The sequence below is a fragment of the Strix uralensis genome, chromosome 4 (assembly GCF_047716275.1).
Source record: "Strix uralensis isolate ZFMK-TIS-50842 chromosome 4, bStrUra1, whole genome shotgun sequence".
Classification (NCBI taxonomy): domain Eukaryota; kingdom Metazoa; phylum Chordata; class Aves; order Strigiformes; family Strigidae; genus Strix; species Strix uralensis.
Genome location: NC_133975.1, coordinates 90,169,392 through 90,188,729, shown reverse-complemented (window position 1 = coordinate 90,188,729; position 19,338 = coordinate 90,169,392). Strand labels below are relative to the sequence as shown.

General features: G+C 38.4%; 1 protein-coding gene across 10 annotated transcripts in view; it reads right to left on the bottom strand.

Moving 5' to 3' along the window:
• PHF21A (PHD finger protein 21A) overlaps positions 1–19,338 on the bottom strand; it is a 133,760-nt gene that overhangs the window by 22,377 nt on the left and 92,045 nt on the right. For 9 of the 10 annotated variants that reach the window (XM_074867762.1, XM_074867755.1, XM_074867758.1 and 6 more), the window contains exons 6-7: positions 5,693–5,893; positions 1,784–2,038 (exon numbers count right to left, since the gene is read on the bottom strand). In XM_074867762.1, the coding sequence (XP_074723863.1) occupies positions 1,784–2,038; positions 5,693–5,893 (456 nt within the window). Of the gene's footprint in view, positions 1–1,783; positions 2,039–5,692; positions 5,894–8,000; positions 8,240–19,338 lie in introns of those variants that run through there. The other variant, XM_074867765.1, reaches the window with a different exon arrangement.

The window sequence follows — 19,338 nt, the reverse complement described above, 5'->3', positions numbered from 1 at the left end:
AGAACATAAAGAGAATTCAGTAAGAGGAAAATAGCTTTGAAGTTGTTCACCAAAATCAACATCTTGAATATATACTCAGACCTGATGTCCCCAGTTTTCCACTCTGTAAATAGTTTTTCACAGTAACAGGTTCCTCATTAGAAATGTATTAAAGACAGAGCTAATCTTACTTTCCAGTTCTTATACATCTTGCTTCATAAAGCGAAGGTATCTTTTGTTTTAGTTCAACTGTACTAACTACAGTGATCTGCAATCTAAAACTATTTCATTTGAAGATAATGAAAACTCCTACTTGTTTTGATAGTTAAAAACTGGCTTTACAACAGACAGAAAATAATAACAGACTTTGATGTCCAGCTACATGAACCATGTCCTTTCATACTGAATGGCATACAGAAGAATGAAAGAGTATCTCATGCAAACAAAAGAAGATCTGGAAGTTACAAGTCTTTTAGCAATATTAATTACACTATGAAGGCTCTAAATACACAACTTGAAATTTTCAGAAGTAGGCCATTCATTTGAAACAATTAAGATCTGATTTTAAGGCGACCTAAGTACTTCCCTGTCTCATTGAAATCAGCTGCATGGAGCTGCCACATGATCAACCTCTGAATAGCACTACTAGCTACCCTGAGTACTCAGTGAGATTATCTGAAATTAATGTCCATGTTAGTTTCCACCCTTCTGTACTTTTGTCCACCCACTAAGATTGCAATTTACTTCACAAAGGTCTTGTACTGATTAATGAATGCTTGGGAAAATATTCTGAGATTTTTGATGAAATTTGCTACAGAAACATCAATCACAGACTATTATTAAAACAGATTCACCTCCTCAAACCTAAGTAAATTATTCAGTGAAGAAATGAAGCACAGACACAAAGGACAGATGAGAGTGGTGCAAGGGATGACATGGGAGAAGAGAACAGCAGAAAAAACTCCCCTCAAATAGTCTTCTCCATTCTGATTGCAAACATATGCCTCATTAGGAAGCAAAATTACTTCCACTTGCATTATTAAACTGTATTTTTTAATAAAGATAAATTGAATTTATGTTTAGTGAAGCCTTAGCCTTTACTCCAGAAGTAGAATTTCCCTGTCATGATGCTATACAATACCTGGTTTCCAGACCAAGAAGCCTCTATCACGCAATTCCAAAACATTGTTTCTTTTATTTCTAGGTGGCTAACTATTCTGGAAAAGACTGTGTGATGTAATCAAAGCACTTTCCAAAATACATGCTAAAGAAACAGGATCTGTGTATGTGTACGAAAAAGTGGCGAATGAAGGCGTGGTAATGGGCAGAGTTAAGTGATGTGTCTAGCACCAGAGACTTTATCACCCAAATGGAACGAGAGAGATTGACTCAAAAAAATCTAATATGAAAACCCAGACTTGATCAAATGAAGAAAGTATGACATCTCCTTTACCAAAGAAAAGAGTAGGAATTCTGCACCACACAGCCACATAGATTAGGCAGGGGTGAAATAATTGTTACTTCCCTGTAACTAACAGTTACTAACAGGGTAAACTTTACACAGAGGTGATGATAGCACTGATTTAATTCTGTAAAGCAAACCAGTAATAACAACCCATGTGGATAGTAAACGCTTTTCTCTCAGACTATCATTTTAACAATGTCAACTAGCGAAGACTCATGACATGTCCCTACTATTCTCCTTTCTGTGCAAAAACCTGACTGTTTATTAATTTTTTTTCCAGTAGCCCCCTTGTAAACCAAACCTACACACATCTGCAGGGCAAACACATGAAACGCTTACCAAAGTTACTGTGTTTTTTGCCACTATTTGGACTGCCTCAGCTCCTGGCCCAGTGACCTTATTTGTTGTCTGGAGGTTGACTGGTGCATTCTGCGCATCAGTGCTGAGGACTGCTTTCTGGTTGTTGTTGATAGCAGTAACCATGGCGATGGTAGGTCTCTGACCCACAACGGAGGCAGGCATGGTCGCAGTTGCTGCTTTCAAGACGAGAGGTAGTGTCTTAGTGGTGATCATAGAAGCTGTAGTTACAGTTTTCTAAGGGAAACAGAAAATACACTGTAAGAGACAGAGACACTTCGTATCAGACGGGATGTGGGTTGGTTAGTCAGAAACAATAGACAGTAAGAGAAAAAAAAGGCAGCACTGAGTCTACCTACTGTTCAGACAAGCACATATCTTATGTCTCTGAAAACTGGATAGCTAGAAGCATTCTCATTCAAGGCACCTGTTTGGTCTATTTTAATCATCTGCAGCATTACAGATTGATTCAAAACAAATTCCCGAGAAAATGACAATCAAGTGTTAGCAGTAGTATACACATTTTTGGATCTTTTCGTTTCTATTACTTCCAAACATGTACTGGCAATATCAAACCTATAATGTGAAGGTTTATGAAACATACCAGCAAACTAGCTTCTCACCAATTAAAACTCAAATTTTCAAATGGACACTTTATTTACTGAGATCCCCACAATCAGAGGAAGAGGGAAAAAACATTCCTAAACTGGTTTCTTTAAGAGCAAAAACTTATTTGATTTTGGGTATCCCAAATACAGTTATTTAGCCCTTAACTTTCTTTCCTAAGAGTATCAGTAGGGCTATCCTGAAGTTATAAGAGCTGGCTGTTAGTCTGTCCAGCTGCAGGCAATTAAGTTCAACTTGTGTGGAGTGGGCTGGTTTTGGAACATACATGTGATGCCATGATTGCTCTTGGCCTGTTTTAAAGAGAGTGGTTTTGAATCACTTAATGCCAGCATTTATCTGAAATGCCTGAATACACTATGCCCACAAATTCCGAAGTTAAAACAACTGTAATTTCATAGTTTTGTTTTAAAATGTACTGTCTTTTAAGATGTTAAGGGAAACGGTCAATTATGAATCTCATTCAAAAAGCAACAAGGCAAGAGAGTATCCATATAAAACCAGAACACCATGTGCACAGAAAACTCATGACAAGTGACACTCAACAGAATGGCAAGTGAGCTTATTTCTTTTCTCTTTGGTGTAGAAAATCCATTGTACCAATGGCACTGCATCTTCAAAACAACTACTGGCATGATCAAATGCTCTTAGAATGAAATAACCACCATTCCGTCCTGATGTCAGCGCCAGGCTCTACAACAGGAAAACATGGAGCACCACGCATCAGGCAATCTTTTTCATGTTCTGAACATGCCTGATCTAGACTGCTTGATTTGAATCACACAAGGCTTTTCTCTTCTTTTTCATAAAATAATATAAATACATTTTCAGTTGGATTCTTCAGTATGTTCACCAATATTATTTCCTTAAACAAAAATGCAGTTTACCTTCACACCTCTAATTTCATAATGCCTAACCTATATCCCCTGCTAATTACACACAAACGTGAAAACAATTCAAACACAGTATCATACCAAATCAAAGGATAATTCATTCTTCAATTTTATATATTTATGCAAAATCCAGACATAATTAACTTTTCCTTGTTGCAACACGAACAATTCCCTCAACTTTTTATCTAGGATTCAAGAGCTTATTGGCCTCTGCTGCACCTTCTCCAAAGCAAGAGGCTCCATTCCCCCAATGCAGTAACATTATTCAAGCTTTTCCAATGAAATGTAACATGGTATAATTTTCACAAGCATTACATTCATCCACAAATATTTTAAAGAAAAGACTGTGACTCTTTCAAGGGCTTGTAGTAAGTCTGTAAGTAGTAAGAGTATAGTTTCAGTCAGCAGATCACAGAGCTTGAATATTCCTGCTACTTCGCTGAGCATTAATTACCTCGGTTATTCTAAAATAGAAGTTTTCAATGCACGAATTCATACTGAAGTGGCATTCAGAGTAAGTCTGCATTATTTCACATAATAACATTGCATAATATGACCTTTTATCAGGCTGGGTGCTTTGTGAAAACTTAAAAAGCCCTCCTTACTGGACGATGTAAGTATATTAAATGTCACTATTAAGGCAGCATATATACCTTGATTCCTAAATTGAATTACTCTGAAAATAACCATTGGAAGCATTCTCTTTACTGACACAGCCTTGAAAAACGTATTATTTACAAAAGTAGGCACCAAAAAACTTTCTAGTGTGACAAAATATTTGACTTTTCTTTGCTGAAACAGATTGAGGGGCAACAGGCCAGAGGCACAACCTTAGATGCAAAACATGTCAGAAGCAAGTGAGGTTACTTCAGAATTATACCAACATAAATAAAAACAGAAAAGTGTTAAGGATAAAAACTGGCTTATTTTTTTCAAATGAGAGGACAACCTGCCTTCCAGTTTGCAATTACTTTCCAAGTACAACTGTATAGTCAGAAGAGTGTAGCACTTTTTTGACTGTTTCACTAGAGGGCTCTTTAACTTTGAATAAAACCTCAATTTTTACAAGCCAGGAGATGACCTGGAAGTTAATGCATGAATGCAAAGTGTGGAATATGGAGAAACACATGAAACTGCTTTTGCAGTCATGTTTCCTGACTGAAAAACAGAGATCAGTGATACAGCAAAGAGTGATCCATTGTTTGCCTATAAACATTTAGGGCACAGTTATTTTTACTACTTTGTTCTGTTTTAGCTTTGATATTGATGTTGCTGCTCAGAAATGTCTTTTCCTTAGGTAAGTTTGCTTCATTTCTTCAATACTCTTTTCTCAAAAGTAGAATTATTACTTAAGCCTCACAAATACACTTTTAGAGCGCATCCAAAACAACTTGCTGAGTTAATGAGAGAACTAAAGCCCAATCATTTCTCCCTCCTCTACTTCCAGGAAAAGGGAAGACAAGAATCACAATTGGTCAAAGCTATGGTGTGATTCACTGCAATGTGCATAAAGGAAACTCCATGGGTGAATTCTGCCATCTGCCTATCCAGATAAACATGAGCTGCTGAGATTGCATCAACAGGAAAAAAGACCTCACATACACTTCTTTTTTCAAAACACTTCCCTGCACTTTCTAGCTGTTTTACTGGAACACTTTTGGGATGCTAAATATTTGAATAGGAAAAACTTGGAATTCCCCTCTCAGTAGAAGCAGACCACTTTCTCTGATGAGTTCTGGGATTATGTCTCTAATCCTATACTGTACTGAAATTCAGTGTACCTTTCCAATAAAGGCACTACTTTCTAGAACTCAAACTTTGCGATTAACACTTTTAGATGAATCCTTGCAAACTCAGGTAAGTATTATCTGATAAGAGTTACATCTGTTTAAAAAGAACCAAACAGGAAGAAGAGGCAACTCTTTTCTTACATTTTGTTCACAGATACAGTGGACACTGTCAGTCTTTAAAAAATAAAGTATTTTAATCATACACATCATACAGTGTGTATAAAGTCTTTACTGTTTCTTGAGACCTACTAGGTATGGACAAACAATCACTTATGTACCTATGGAAAAGACAGGTTCATTTGCTAAACTTTTTTTTTTTTTTTTAAGAAAGGTGATACTGCCACCTTTCTTTTCCGTGAGGTTATGATTTGACTTTTAAACACTACATAATTTGACTTAGATAGGAGATTATTGCCAAAAACCCCCCACAAGACCCACATCTGCATATGCATAGAAGGAGAAATTAATATTGCTACACTAACGGGCATAACTGAAAGTTTGCAATTTTCTCTCCGTACTTTTCTTTTTTTTTTTTTGTGAACTTCACTTTTAGCAAGGAAAAGAATTATTGTAGAGATTTTTACCTGTGATCCAATCACGTTTGGAGAGGGTGCAGTAGACTGCTGCTGCTGTTGATGGTGATGTTGCTGTAGTTGTTGTAGTGGTTGCGGCTGTGGTGTCTGTAGTTTGTTTTCTGACTGTGCCAAGGGCTGTATTTGAAACTTACTGTCTGGCTGTTCCTGCTTCACTATCAAATTCTTTCGAAGCTGTTCCACCACTCTTTTCTACCAGATAAACAAAAACATAAATAGAAATGATGACAGTTATTTAGCTGCACATTAGAGAAGATAATAACAGCTAAAGTTACATTTATTTAATGTAAATAACTGCTCACAAGCTTAGTGGGATTTCTCTTTTTGGAATTTTAAATATTGGTGTTATCTAATAGGCACAGTGACAAAATAGGCCACAGAGGAGTACTGCTGCCCAACCGGGTGACCTTGCCATCTCTGCAGAAGCCCACCCACCAAAATTCAGCCTATTCACAAACCACTGCAAGACCTCATTAACCTCTATTCACTTGAGACATGTTAGCATCCAGATTCCAAAGCTTCTGACTCCTTCAAACATACACCATTCCTAAATGGTAATGAAAAAGGAATTCACATCCTTCACTCAAAACCGAGTGGAGAGACAGCCAGTTTGGGTGCAAAGTGGGGAACGGGAAGGGCATGGATGTGTGTGGTCAGTCTGTTCAAAATTATTGTCACCTGAAAGAAAGATAGGGCTATCTATGCTGAAAGGAAATGGTACAGATTTATTTCCCCCAGCTTAAAGGCCTCCTATTACATTACAGCTTCCATAAAAGTTCGAAATTATTTAAAAAACGAGTTTCTTCTGGTAGTCATTGTCTATCTTTAGACAGTAACTCAACACAGTTAAGAGCAGACCAGGTAACCTGCAGGGTAAGATACCATGTTGCCGCATGGGTAATAAGGGCTCACAATTTATGTACTTTAGTGTGGCCAAGGGTGAAAACACCACAAGACTTTTTTTACCTTTTGCGGGCATGATAGAAAATGGACATTTTTACCTACACTCCAACCAACCTCAAATTAGGACAGCTTTTAAAAGATTTAGATATGTACTTAAGCCCCCTTGATCAAGAGTGTACACATACTGCAAAACAGTTACACAACAAGGCTGCCTTTGGAAGAGGACAATAAGGTCAACAGACGTGGTAGGGGCAAGACTGAGAAAGCTCTAGTGGAAACAGAAATGGTCAGGAAACCTCTACCAGAGCCAGGTGCTGACAGCGGGCTGCCCCAAGTAGTTCCACTTATACAGAAAGAAAAAGAAAAAAACCATTCTGATAACATCAAATGTTTTGATTTTTGCTTTGATGCATTAGTATTAAGTCACAATACAAAACAGAGAGATGGAGAAAAAAAGGAACACACCAAAAAAATTTACAATCAACTGAAACAATTCTTTCCTCAAATTTCTTTCACAGAGGATTATGAAATTCTGAGCTAACAAAATATCTGTTCTCTGCATAGTTATTGTGGACATACTGTAGAATTTTGATTCTGAGTATCTTCCTTATGATGAGTTAAAACCACACGGTTCCTCACCCACTGAATGTGTACCAGAAGAAGATAGCCCAGAAGAAGATATCAAAAGGCACAGGGTACCAAACTGGCAAATTTGAGAACTGGAACTTTATAAAGCCAAATAAAACATGCAAGCAACAAAAAACCCACCTCTGTTTAATAAGGTTGAAATGTGTGAGCTCACATGACTGACCTTTTTGCAAAAGACTGAACTCAGCGACTCAGAGGTGTACAGAAGGAGGACTGCCTGGCTTCTACAAAAGCCACAGCCCTGGCTGGGCACGCACTCAGCTTCAAAAACAAGAGAAACAGGCCCAACCTCATGGAAAATTCAAGGAGTTGGTAATGGACATGTGAAGGAACTATTTTACACTGCATTCAGAAAAGTGCTAAAAGCTGTCAAAACCTAAAAGCTGTAAATTGTTTGTTCTCTTTTACAGCAAGGAGGAAATAATAGGAGTGTAGAAGGCATTTTTCTAATTCAGATATTTTACATAGTTTTAAATGGCCTGTGTCTATCAGCTCATTCGTACATGTAATAACTGAGCAATCATTTAAAACAGCTTTCTGAAAAGATCAACCACGTTAACATGCAAACCAAAGTGCCATGTCAGCAAGCAGATAGAAGAGTTGAAAAAACATTTCCAGAGAGTAACCAGAGGGGGAGGAGAGGAGAACGGAACAAAGTAGGAGAGGAAATAATGCGACATGCCCATGGAATACCTGCCAGAAAATGGACTGCATATACGCTGCACAGGAGGCTAAAAAATTACTGTACCCGGCATGAACAGGAAGGGAGTTTTTGTCTTCCACAGCTGCCTTTATGAAATTCAGTGATAAAGGTGCTCTTCTACGGATTCCCTAACCGGAGGAAATCAGCAGCAATGGCCCAAAAATTCGTTTCCATCTTGTTCTTTACAAAGGGAGGAACATTAGGGAAAGGATTAAAAAAAAAAAATTAAAAAGGGAGAGGAGAGGGAGAGACAGGCCAGAGGACTCCTCTGCCCTAGCGCTACGGCAGAGCGAGAGACAGAGAGGACGGGAGCAGGGGAGCAGGAGTGAGGTGAGTCACATCGCATTCACATGCTGCCTGTTCCACCCCCGGACCCAAACCACGGCGTGCAGAGCTGGGGAAAAACAGGGCCAAAGCACAACTTTTATTAGTGCCTTGTGCAAAAACTGAGGCTCAGCATATTTGGCACAAGATGGATAACGTGAGTGGAAAAACGCTGTTGCTCTGGAAGTCTACGCTTGCCTGTTAGAGGCTGCTGAGAGCTGCCTGGCAGCAGCATATCCTGCCATCCATATCCATTATGCAGATATTAAATTGGAAGAAACATCTAATGCTTTTAAGATTCAGAGAGTAAAACTCAAGTTTGCAGCGCATGTCAATTGCTCACGGAGTTTATTAAGCTGCTTCTACCAACTGTCAGTACAAACATCACACTGAAACTACAGAAATCACTTTACTATCTGCAAGACTGTTGGGATTATCTGTTTGTTAGTAGCTATCAAGAGGGAGACTCTGAACAACATATTCCGAAGTTACTTAGCTTAACTAGCAGAACCAGATGAGACTCTCAGGGTTGCACCTACACAGGAGCTACGAGCAGATCTACTCCCATTTCCAGCACTACCCTCTGCTGCATCCTCCTCTGCCCACGCCGCTGGTCTGACACCGTTGGGCTCCTCCACGGCGTCCAGCTGGAACCACCACACCGCGGCCGCACAAGAGCCCCGGCACGCGTCTGTCTGCAGCATTGTTAGCAGAGCCTCGTTTTGTAGGGGTTTAAACAGGAGGGCAGCATGAAAGAAACTCTTGTCTACTGTCAGACTTGATACTTCATTAAAACTGTATTTTAAAATTGTTCTTCAGTTATTTGGCTGTTCTTATTCAATTTTGAAGGTGGTTTGTGCTGCAGAAAGTACAATCTGTATGACTGAAAATTGCCAAGGCTGGTATAAAGCCCTAGCTACATGCCTTAGAGGTTTAGTGCCAGTGAGACTGAGGTTATCTTAAAAGTACCACAGAACTCTTAGGATGCATTCCTAATGTAATCATTGCCATTTTCCTTTCCCATTCTTATTAAGAATATTTAATTCTGACAACTTCAAAATTTTAAATTGAGATTAACTCAAACATAAACACAACATAATAGTTTTCTGCATGTCAGAAAGCTCTAACTCTCCCCAACTCTCCCCATATTTCTAAAATAGCTTCTTTTCCTGCAACACTGCAAATGTATGAAAAGCATTTGTCTTTCAAGTTTACTGAATTTTCCTCAAAGCTGGATGCCAATCCTCTCTTTACATCTGCAACACAAAAGAAATTAATAATCACATCCTTTCTTCCAAACTGTATTCTACCCAAAAAGTAACTGCTAGCCCTCTGCAATGGTTACTATCAGACTACTTCAAAATCCGTTTGTCGGTGCCCTGTAAGCATACTACGTAATCTCATAGCTCTTGCTGTCTTGACATCTTTATCACTGATCTCATCAAGAACCGTTCACACCATTGAGTTCACAGAGCCCTAGACATCTTAATGACCCTTTCTTAAAGGTAATAATTGTAACCAATATTGTGACATTTAGCAATACCACTTTCTCATTCATGCCACAGGACAGATCCTAACACAGCATTAGAAGATTATTTTGGTTTGATTAAGCAGAAAATCTGCCTCTACGTCTTGTTGGCCATATATCTGTGCCAAAAGGTGTCTTCTCTGTGTGCACATAAAAAACTATCATGAATACGTTGCTATAAGATAAGGAAAGTCCTTGGAGCAAACTTAAAGCTTAGTAAGGTTTAAGTATAACATTATTAGCTAAGCATTATTTCCATTTAATCAATCTATCATTAACAAAGTAGTTCTCCGAGTACAGCAATTTTTAAAATACTAGATCCCTTGTTATATTTGGTGACATTTTCTTCTTCATCCAGGAAACTCATTCAGAAAAGCATACATATCTGAAGGACGGTCTGGTTTTACCCTTCAAAAATCTATAAAATTAAAATTTAAAAATCCTCTAAAAATGAGAGAGAAAAGTAAAAGTACTAAACAGCCTTGCAACCCATACCATTTATATCACAAAACCAAAGCTGATGTGGCTTGAATTGCTCAACTGCCTGCTAGTGACCCGTTTTCCTGCTCCACCAATTCCAGGAAATCAGCTATTACGGTCTTCTGCTACCTGTTCCTCCAATGACCAAGAAATGTCCTCTGGCATATAAAAGCTGCCAAACGCTGCAAATGTAAGAGAAAGTACTGATTTCAAATAAGCTCCTACTTGGGAGTGGGGAGGATGGAGGGAATTTCACTGCTCTGCAGTCTTCCTTTCCAGCCTCCCTCCCCTCTCCTTGCCAGCCCCCACCACTGCTGCTACTTGAAGAGAAGTCAAATACCTCTGCTTTTCAACAAAACATAAAGATACCAAAACTTCCATGACAGAAAGAAGCTAAAAGATTTTGGAGCCCTGGCATGGTTAGTCTTTAACTTGCAAAGAGGATGCATTCTGGGAGTGGAATTTGGGAGTGGAAAAATTACAAGCAAGGAGAATAATTGTACACTCATCTACTGCTTGAAGATAGTATCTAAAATTTAAAATAGTGAAATCCAATTATAGAAATTGATGACGCAGAATCTACACCAGTGTGGAAAAAAAAAACCTGTTGTACAAAACAACTTGAAATAAATTCCATTGAAAGAATGATCAAAGGACTGTAGAAATATTTTTAGCTATTTCTGTGGTTATCCTGTATTTTTATGGAATTTTGCACTTCTGGCTGTGCTTCACCCATACCCAGATCTTTTTATCAACAAAAAAAATCTAAGCCAACTAAATTAGAAAGAAGTTTATTCCAAGAAAAACGTGTGGTACAATTTCCTACTTCTTAAAGGTGATCAAACTGGCACCTATATCCTTCAGTCAGAAAAGACTCTCAGGACAGGGGTGCTTGTGTGCTGAAAGGGGACGTAGCAGTGGGACTGGAAGACCACCTCCACCTCATACTTGAATGTCTTACTGGGCATTGTCACTGAAATGTGCACTATTTCTTTGTATAGTTTAAAAACCTAATTATTTTTTTTTAAGCTTTTGTTAAATACACAGATATGTTAACCATACCCAGTCATGGCTGCATTGCCAACACGCCAGTAACTGTCCCAAAGAACATGTGTGGCGTTCAGCCCACAAAAAACATGGCTAAAAGCTGCACAAAGATACAAGTTCTTCTTCTGCGTGTCTAAAAGGGGTTGCAGAGCATGTTAGGAGAACTGAACGCTTCTCCTCCCTCTGCCATGATGGTCCTATGGGATAAACTGAGCAATACACTTATGGTACTGATGAGCACTAGAGATGGACCAAGACTATACAGTTAATTTTGGTACGCCCTGAATTCATGAGTTTGCTTTGCAGTCTTAATATCTTTAATACAATTACTGAATACGGTACCTTGTGTATAATGGAATTTAAATAAATCTTCATTCCGTAAAATTCTACTTCAACACTTTGTCAGATATATGTTGTTATTTAACATTGGCATGATGTGAAAAGTATTTTTGTCATTAAAAATGCTGGTAAACTTATTACACCTCATTATATTTTAGACTATATAAAATAATTACTACAGGTGTGATTTGGAAACAAATACACAATTCACACATGAGCATACGTACTTCGAAAAAGAATGTGAGATTTTTCCTTTATGATAAACACTACTTGAAGTTGCTAGAAATCATTCAGAAGTGAATTATGTAAGTTCTGAAAATAATGTTCATTCCTTCATTCTTAACGGGGGAGAATGCTTATGATTTTTTTATTTTATTTTAAAATATAGCTAGACTTATAAATGAAAATGACCAAAAATAGCTGCTGTGCCATTCTGCTTTATGTGACTTCTTGATTGCTTTATTTTCAGTACCGTGTCTTTTACCATTTGCAGCACCACAAGACCAATTAATTTTTGGAAGGGAATGTTGTACCGTGAAATGCCTTATGCATCACTGTCTTCTCATTTTAGAATTTTTACTCTTGCACAAAGTCGGGAAGAGAGACTGAACCAGTAGGAGCAGCACATACAACATTTTCCTGCAATTTATATATTAAATAAATCTAATATCTACCTTCTTACCCTAGCACTTACATTAACGGAAAGAAACTTGCAAGAACAGCTACAATCATTAAACAATGAAGCAATTAATGAATGGAGAATTAAGTGTATGACAGCAGGCAAAACAGAACAGGAAAAACAGTTAAGTGCAGTACTTTGAATGTAATTAAGGAGGAATGGAATGAAAGGAATGAAATTAAAATTTTTAAAGTTTGTCAAGGTTTGTTTTGGTTTAGGTTCTTCTGCTTCCCAGAAATACTTCTGAGTACAAATACAAACTGGTAAAAGGATGTAGGAATCACCACAAGACAAAAAGGCCAAAGAAATGGAAAAATTAAACTGCTGACTACCATGGAAAAGGTGCTCATTTTAATTTTATCTTGCCCATCTCTGTATTGTTCTACCCCCATTTGCCTGTTTCAGGGAAAAAAGATCTCCTTAGGAAAAAAAAAGCCACCTATATTGTGCAAAAATGAAACAAGGGTTCTTTTGTACTTCAACGTAAAGTATGTTTTTATGATCTCTGACTGAATCTAGTTTTCCAGAAGTCTATAATGTGGTCTTGTAAAATCTGTCATGGACTGAAACTTGGGATATAAAATCTCAACACAAAAAATACTGCGGATATTCCTATGCAGGAGAACACACAGGAACAACCACCACCATGGGAAAACCATTTGCATCTATACACGGTAGCCAGTTGCCTAAGCTAAATAGTTCTGCCAGGGAAATCCTGCTGCTTCTCTTCTCCTACCTCTGATTTACCTCATAATGCGACATCCTTTAAACTGAATTTTTCTGAATTAAGCAAGCACAGTAGAGCAATGTAAATCAGTAAACTTATTTCACGTTTTAGAAACGATCAACCTAAATAGAAGTCTACTTTCTAATCTGGTAACTCCTCATATTTTTGAATAACCCGAGTGGAAAGGATAGTCATCAAGTAATTTTACAGCGTACTACTGCACAGTAACACAGTCCCTTGGCTAAAAATGAATCAGCTTCAGCTTGTGCATCCTACAGCTGTTCTCACGACTGAATCACACCTCCTCTCCTCCTCAGGAAAGGAAACACACACAGTTCATGCTCATGCGCTTCATGCATGATCAGAAGTATCAAGCAAGATGACTAGTTTTATTTCACCACAGAAAGAAAACTTGTTCTTTTGTGAACAGCAAGATCTGCATGCCCAAACTATATTGTACAACCACCTGTTGACTACTCTGATGTTGTTAACAGCATCTAATATTTCATTTCCACAGTTGCTTTACAAACATCACAAACTAACAGCCGCAGACAGGCTTTTCCCCTATGTCATCAACCAAATACTGTTTAGCGCCAACTCAATTAAAACCCTTCACTAACAACATCACATTGCAATTCACTGTTGACCTCCACTTCATAGGCAGAATGAGTTATCAGAGCAAAAAGTCATAGTTTCCCCTCACTCAAATGACAGATTTGCTCTTCCTCCTAGTCGCTTGAGCAGTATATCAAATACAAACATTCTGTCCGGCTAAATATACCTGCTGTAGTATTCTCTTCAGTTAACCAAGCACGATCAAAACAAAGAAAAATGCCTCCTTCACAGAGAAGACATCAAATTAAATCACTGCAGAAGACCCAAATTGCTGGTCCTCAATTGTATCAAGGTTTGTGGATGAGTCAACAGCGACTCTGAAAAACAAAGCAATGGTTCTTCCTTAGCCTCCCTACCTAAATGGCATGGGGAGGGGGACTTTGTCCCCATGTTTATTTATCTCAGCGCAAAAAGCACCTCGCTAAATAAGGCTAAAACTACTCAACAACTGAATATCTGGGGAACTTCCAGCCCTCCTAAAAACACTCAAGCACAGGCATTTTGCCAAAAGAATGGAAAGCTACTTTTTTCATGAGGAATGCAGAGCTACTGGAGACAGTTCAAAGGAAAACCACATAATCAAGGGCCCAACAAACAACGCTGTGTAATGTGAGGCTTACTGGGGCTCAGCATTTCCAGTTTAGTGAGAGGGGACTTCTCACTGAATATAGATATTAATACATGTGTCATGGTTTAAACCCGACTGGCAGCCAAACACCACGCAGCCGCTCACTCACTCTCCCCCACCCCTGGGAATGGGGGGAATTGGAGGGGTAAGGGTAAGGAGACTCGTAGGTTGAGATAAAAACAATTTTATAATTGAAATAAAATAATAATGATGATGATGATAATAATAGTAATAATAGAAAATAATAGAAAATACAAATGAGCACAATGTGATTGGCTCACCACCTGCTGACTGATGGCCAACTCGTTCCCAGCTAGTGATCCCAGAGAAGGGAGAATCCTGAAGCCACAATCCTGGAAGCCAGAGTGAGCTTCCCGATCAACCCTTATCTATATACCGAGCATGACGTTAGACAATATGGAATATTCCACTGGCCAATTTGGGTCTGTTGTTTTGGCTGTGCTCCCTCCCAGCTTCTTGTGTACCTGCGCCCTAGCAGGCCATGGGAAGTTCAAAAGTCCTTGATTTCTTAGCAACAACTAAAAGCATCAGTACATTAACAACATTCTTCTCACATCAAATCCCATACTGAATCCAAAACAGAGCACTATTCTAGCTACTAAGAAGGAAGGAAAAAAGAAATTAGCTCTATCCCAGCTGAAACCAGGACAACATGGAAAAGAAATCTGCCAGTTGGAGGGTTTTTAGTTTCTCTGAGAAACGTAAAATGATGATTCTGTGGCTGCAAGTTGAAGGTAGACAAATTCAACCTTCAAGTAAGATGCAGAAATGGTTAAGTGTTGCAACAGCCTAATATGAGTGGTAATGCTTAACCTACCATCGTTTGACATCTTTAGGACAAGGTTATACAGCTTTCTAAAGGAAATGCTTAATCTAACTTTTGGAGAAGATTGTATAGTACATGTGAAGGGGGGAGGGATCTCTGATCTGGGAAGCTTCTGCTCATTCTTGTCCCTTACCAGGGACAGTGCAAGTGCCAGCACTGTTCCCAGCACGCTTCTCCATCATTGAAATTCTGCATAAAGACAGCCTTACTCTTCAAAATATGATCATGTCCAGAGGCACAAACAACCAAATATACTCAAGGTTGTTTTTTCACCTTCCTCTGAAACACAAGATATTGGCCACAGCTGGAGAAAAGAAGCTAAGCAAAGCAAGCTTATCTTCTTCTTTTGATGCCTTTTATTGTATGCCTTCTTTACATATTTAGATTCTTATTAATTTTAGACTTGGAATGAAAAAAAATTTCCCCAGGTCAGACTTGCTGGGATGTTGTTTTTTTCCCTTCCACTGCAATGCAGGAAGTGGACTGCCTGCTAGGATTAGCTGGGCAAATTTCCCCTAATCAACCTGCTGACACTGCAAGGGCCTTCAGAATAACTGGCAGCCCAATCCACCACCTGTTTCCTGGATGTGGAAGACAAAAACTTAGTACCTTGTAACCAAACTGGCCTAGTCTCCCTGAAGTCAGAAGACGTTACACAGGAGTACCAGGGTAGAATATAATGGCCTCTAACATGCAGAAATTTAAACTGGTTAATCCCCATGTCCTTTCTGGATTTGACATGTGGTGTCTTTCCTCTACTTCCTAGATGTGGTTTCACAACTAAAGTTTATCAGTATTCTTTTAAAAGAAAAAAAAAAATCTGCATGCTAGATGAATGAAAAAAACACTTCATGAGCATGATAGTTTTTAGCAGATGTACATAGTACCTATATTAATTAACAGGATCAGGCATTAGTATCTAATCTCAAATTATGTATGTAATCTCAAATTTCGGTTAGTTCCTGGCATATAAACCCCAGTAGCTGTTCTTGCTCCTGCCAAAACTCTTCTCTATGAAAGCTTAATTCCTTGCTATCAAAATGCCTTAGGATGGTGCCATCACTTCATCCTGCAAGGTAACAGTTACGGGATACAGAGACATGAAGAAACCACGCATGGAACAGAAAGATCTTTCTCACTTTGATGGACACCTCAGGAAAATGCATTTGATGCACCTGTTATATCAATATGGACAATATCCAGCATGAAAAAAAGTACTAACAGAGACCACATAAGGGAATGTAAACATTCCTATCCATAAGTTCATACTACTTCTTCACAGTGTGCTTGCTTGTTTGACAGTTATACTGTCATAATTTTAGACTGTTAAACCTCTGCTCTAGGGTTTATAAAAGATCAGAGCACTTGTCACTCTCAGTGCAGGTAGAGTGAGATAGAGTGGTTGAGCAGTTCATTCTTCTTTCTAATTACACTCCATTAACCTTCCACATGAGAGCTCCCCTGTGCTTTCATACCAGCAGCACCAACTGGCTGTGTTTGATAAGGCTCAGCAGAGTCTGCAAGACCAGCACGTGTAACTAAAGGAACACTTCAGCACTGCAGAGTTAGCAGAAGCTGGGCTGAAGCTCTGTTACTGAGCTGCAGTCGTATTCAGCTAAATTATACACAGATGGACACCAGCCTCACCCTACCCACTTCCCTTACAACTCTACTCCTTGAACTTCATAGATACATGATCTAGCATTTGAAAGCCAAATGCAGAGCCAGGGAATTATTCACTGTAGGGAACTGAATAGTTACCATGCTTTCACCTCACTGCAGAGACCTGCCAAGAGAAATGCATTTAGAGCATTAAAGCATGCAGAGCAATAGAAAAGAAGTTGTCGTTACATTATAATTAGATCATGTTAGTGTATGCAACCAGAGTACAGAGAAGGAAAATTACTTTCGAAATTTAAATCTTTTTAAAATGCATTTTCAGTATCTGGGGTTGTTTGTTGTATGTTCCGAAGACCACACTGTTAACAAACAGCATTATATTTATCTATAACCTTCTCAATGGTGACCACATAAATGATAGGCTTTTCTAAAAAGAGAGACTTCTTCGATTAATAATGTATTCTATGGGAGTTTTAAACTCTGTGCCAGGAAAGCTATTTTCTGTGTGCATGAAGGTAGATTAGCATTTGTGTATACTGAGTAACATTGTCGGCACATGCTTACACAGATAAAAGGGAAACAAATTTGGAAGGAAGGATTGTAAATAATCTGGAAAAGAATCCAAATTATTTAAAAAATAAATGAAACACTACAAAATCTGCACTTTCAAATGACGTTTTATACTATCCGTTGGAATTTTTAACTGTTTCAAATGACTTCACAACATAAAGTTGTATACAGAACTGGCCTATATAAGTGAGTGATGGTGATATTCTTTTTGCTATTACCTCCATTATCCTTTCCCAGCCCTCTCCTGTTGTTTAACGCATTGTGATACTCGCATCTGCATGCATCTCCATAAATAAATGTAACTTACTTCTCTTTTAAGGTAAGTTTCCCAACATTCAGCTAATATTTTGAAAGGATCTGCTGTTTTCTAAGTCTTGGGAACTCTGAAGTGTCTGAAACAAAATCTGTTTGTGCTACAAGCCAAGCTATGCATCCTGCACCGTCCCTGTTCAGAATGGTACAGGAATTGTATTTCAGAGTTCTGGTGAATGTTGTCAAAGATCCCCTCCAGTACAAAGGAAACAGAGGTGGCCCTTCTCTTATAACAGAAAGGTAAACACTGCTACTGAACCCACCTAAAGTACCCTGAAGAGACTTGGTTTTCAGAGTCATCATTAAAGACCTGTAAAATAAGACCCACTTTCTATGTTTAAGTAATGTTCTAATAGATTTTGGACCTTCTTTCCCAAATTTTCTTAATTTTAATCTAAATATGCCAATTCAGTCTTTAATGCAATTTAACTTGTGCCATCTAAGCCTATAATATATGACATAAATTCAGAACTCAAGGGTGTGATCAAACACGGTGATTGGACACGAACTGTCAAGCTGCTGAGGTTGCCTCAGGAAAGCTGAATAGTCAGAGGACAGTTAGTTCTTCCCTCTAAGATAGGATTGCTCCAAGTGCAAACAAGTAACTTGTTGCACAAGTAACAATAATTTCTTGGATGAACAATGAATGCTGTTGTTGGGGTGCATTTGATACAAACTTAGATGCAAGATGGAATTTTGTCAGATATAATTTCTCCACTAAAGATGATGTTCACTCTCAATCCTAACAAATTTGAAAAAAACATGATTAGCACATTGAATAAAATTATCTAAAGCATCGATATCTCTTGTTTTGTAAAAATGTATCTATAGTGCTTCAATGCTGTAACGCAATGAAATCTTATTTGAGCCAGGATTAAAATTTGCCAGGACAGTCAAGATAGCACTGTCAAAGAAGGCAGAACCACATTTTTTGCCACACTTAGCTCTTACTTCTGTAAAAAAGAATTTTGAATTTATGTACACATGAATCATGCCTAATGCCTCTATAACTTGCTTTCTCATCTTTTTTGGAGTGTATACTAGAATCATGACTGAAAGCTCCAAAATTCCTGGCTGTAAGCATCGAGTGTTCAAACTGCTTTCAGAATAAAGCATTGCAGAGGTGCTTCCACTTCCTTGAGCCGTCAGCCACTGCTGCTAACACCATTTCGAATATTGTCTTCTGACAAGTGGGCCAAGTTCACCTCTGAAGAGTGCAACACTGCAGTTGATGGGACCTTTTTTTAACTAATCACCTGAGAAACGCACACCTTCAGAACTTTTTTGGTAATGTTGTTTCTTTCCCCAACACCTCTTAGAAATATTTCAGAAGGAAATATTTTGCTCTACACTGGCTCATCATTCTCCTTTTATAGAAGATCTGTCAAAAATAATGCAAGTACTTTCGTTTTTTATTATGTCAATAAAGAAGATCTCCTCAGGGTTTTGGGGGGCCATGAGGTGGGTGAACAGATCTTTTAACCTAGCACATACAGAAATATGCAGTCTGGTGAAAGGCCCCTGGGACAGAATTGCTGAGGCTTTTTATACTGTTGTTGTAATAATCCTTGGAAACTGAGAGACTGTTGATATCACAAATACAAATGTGGGAACCCCATTTTAATTGGTGGGAAAAGAGCCCTAGTGCAACTGGGTAAAACTCTTTT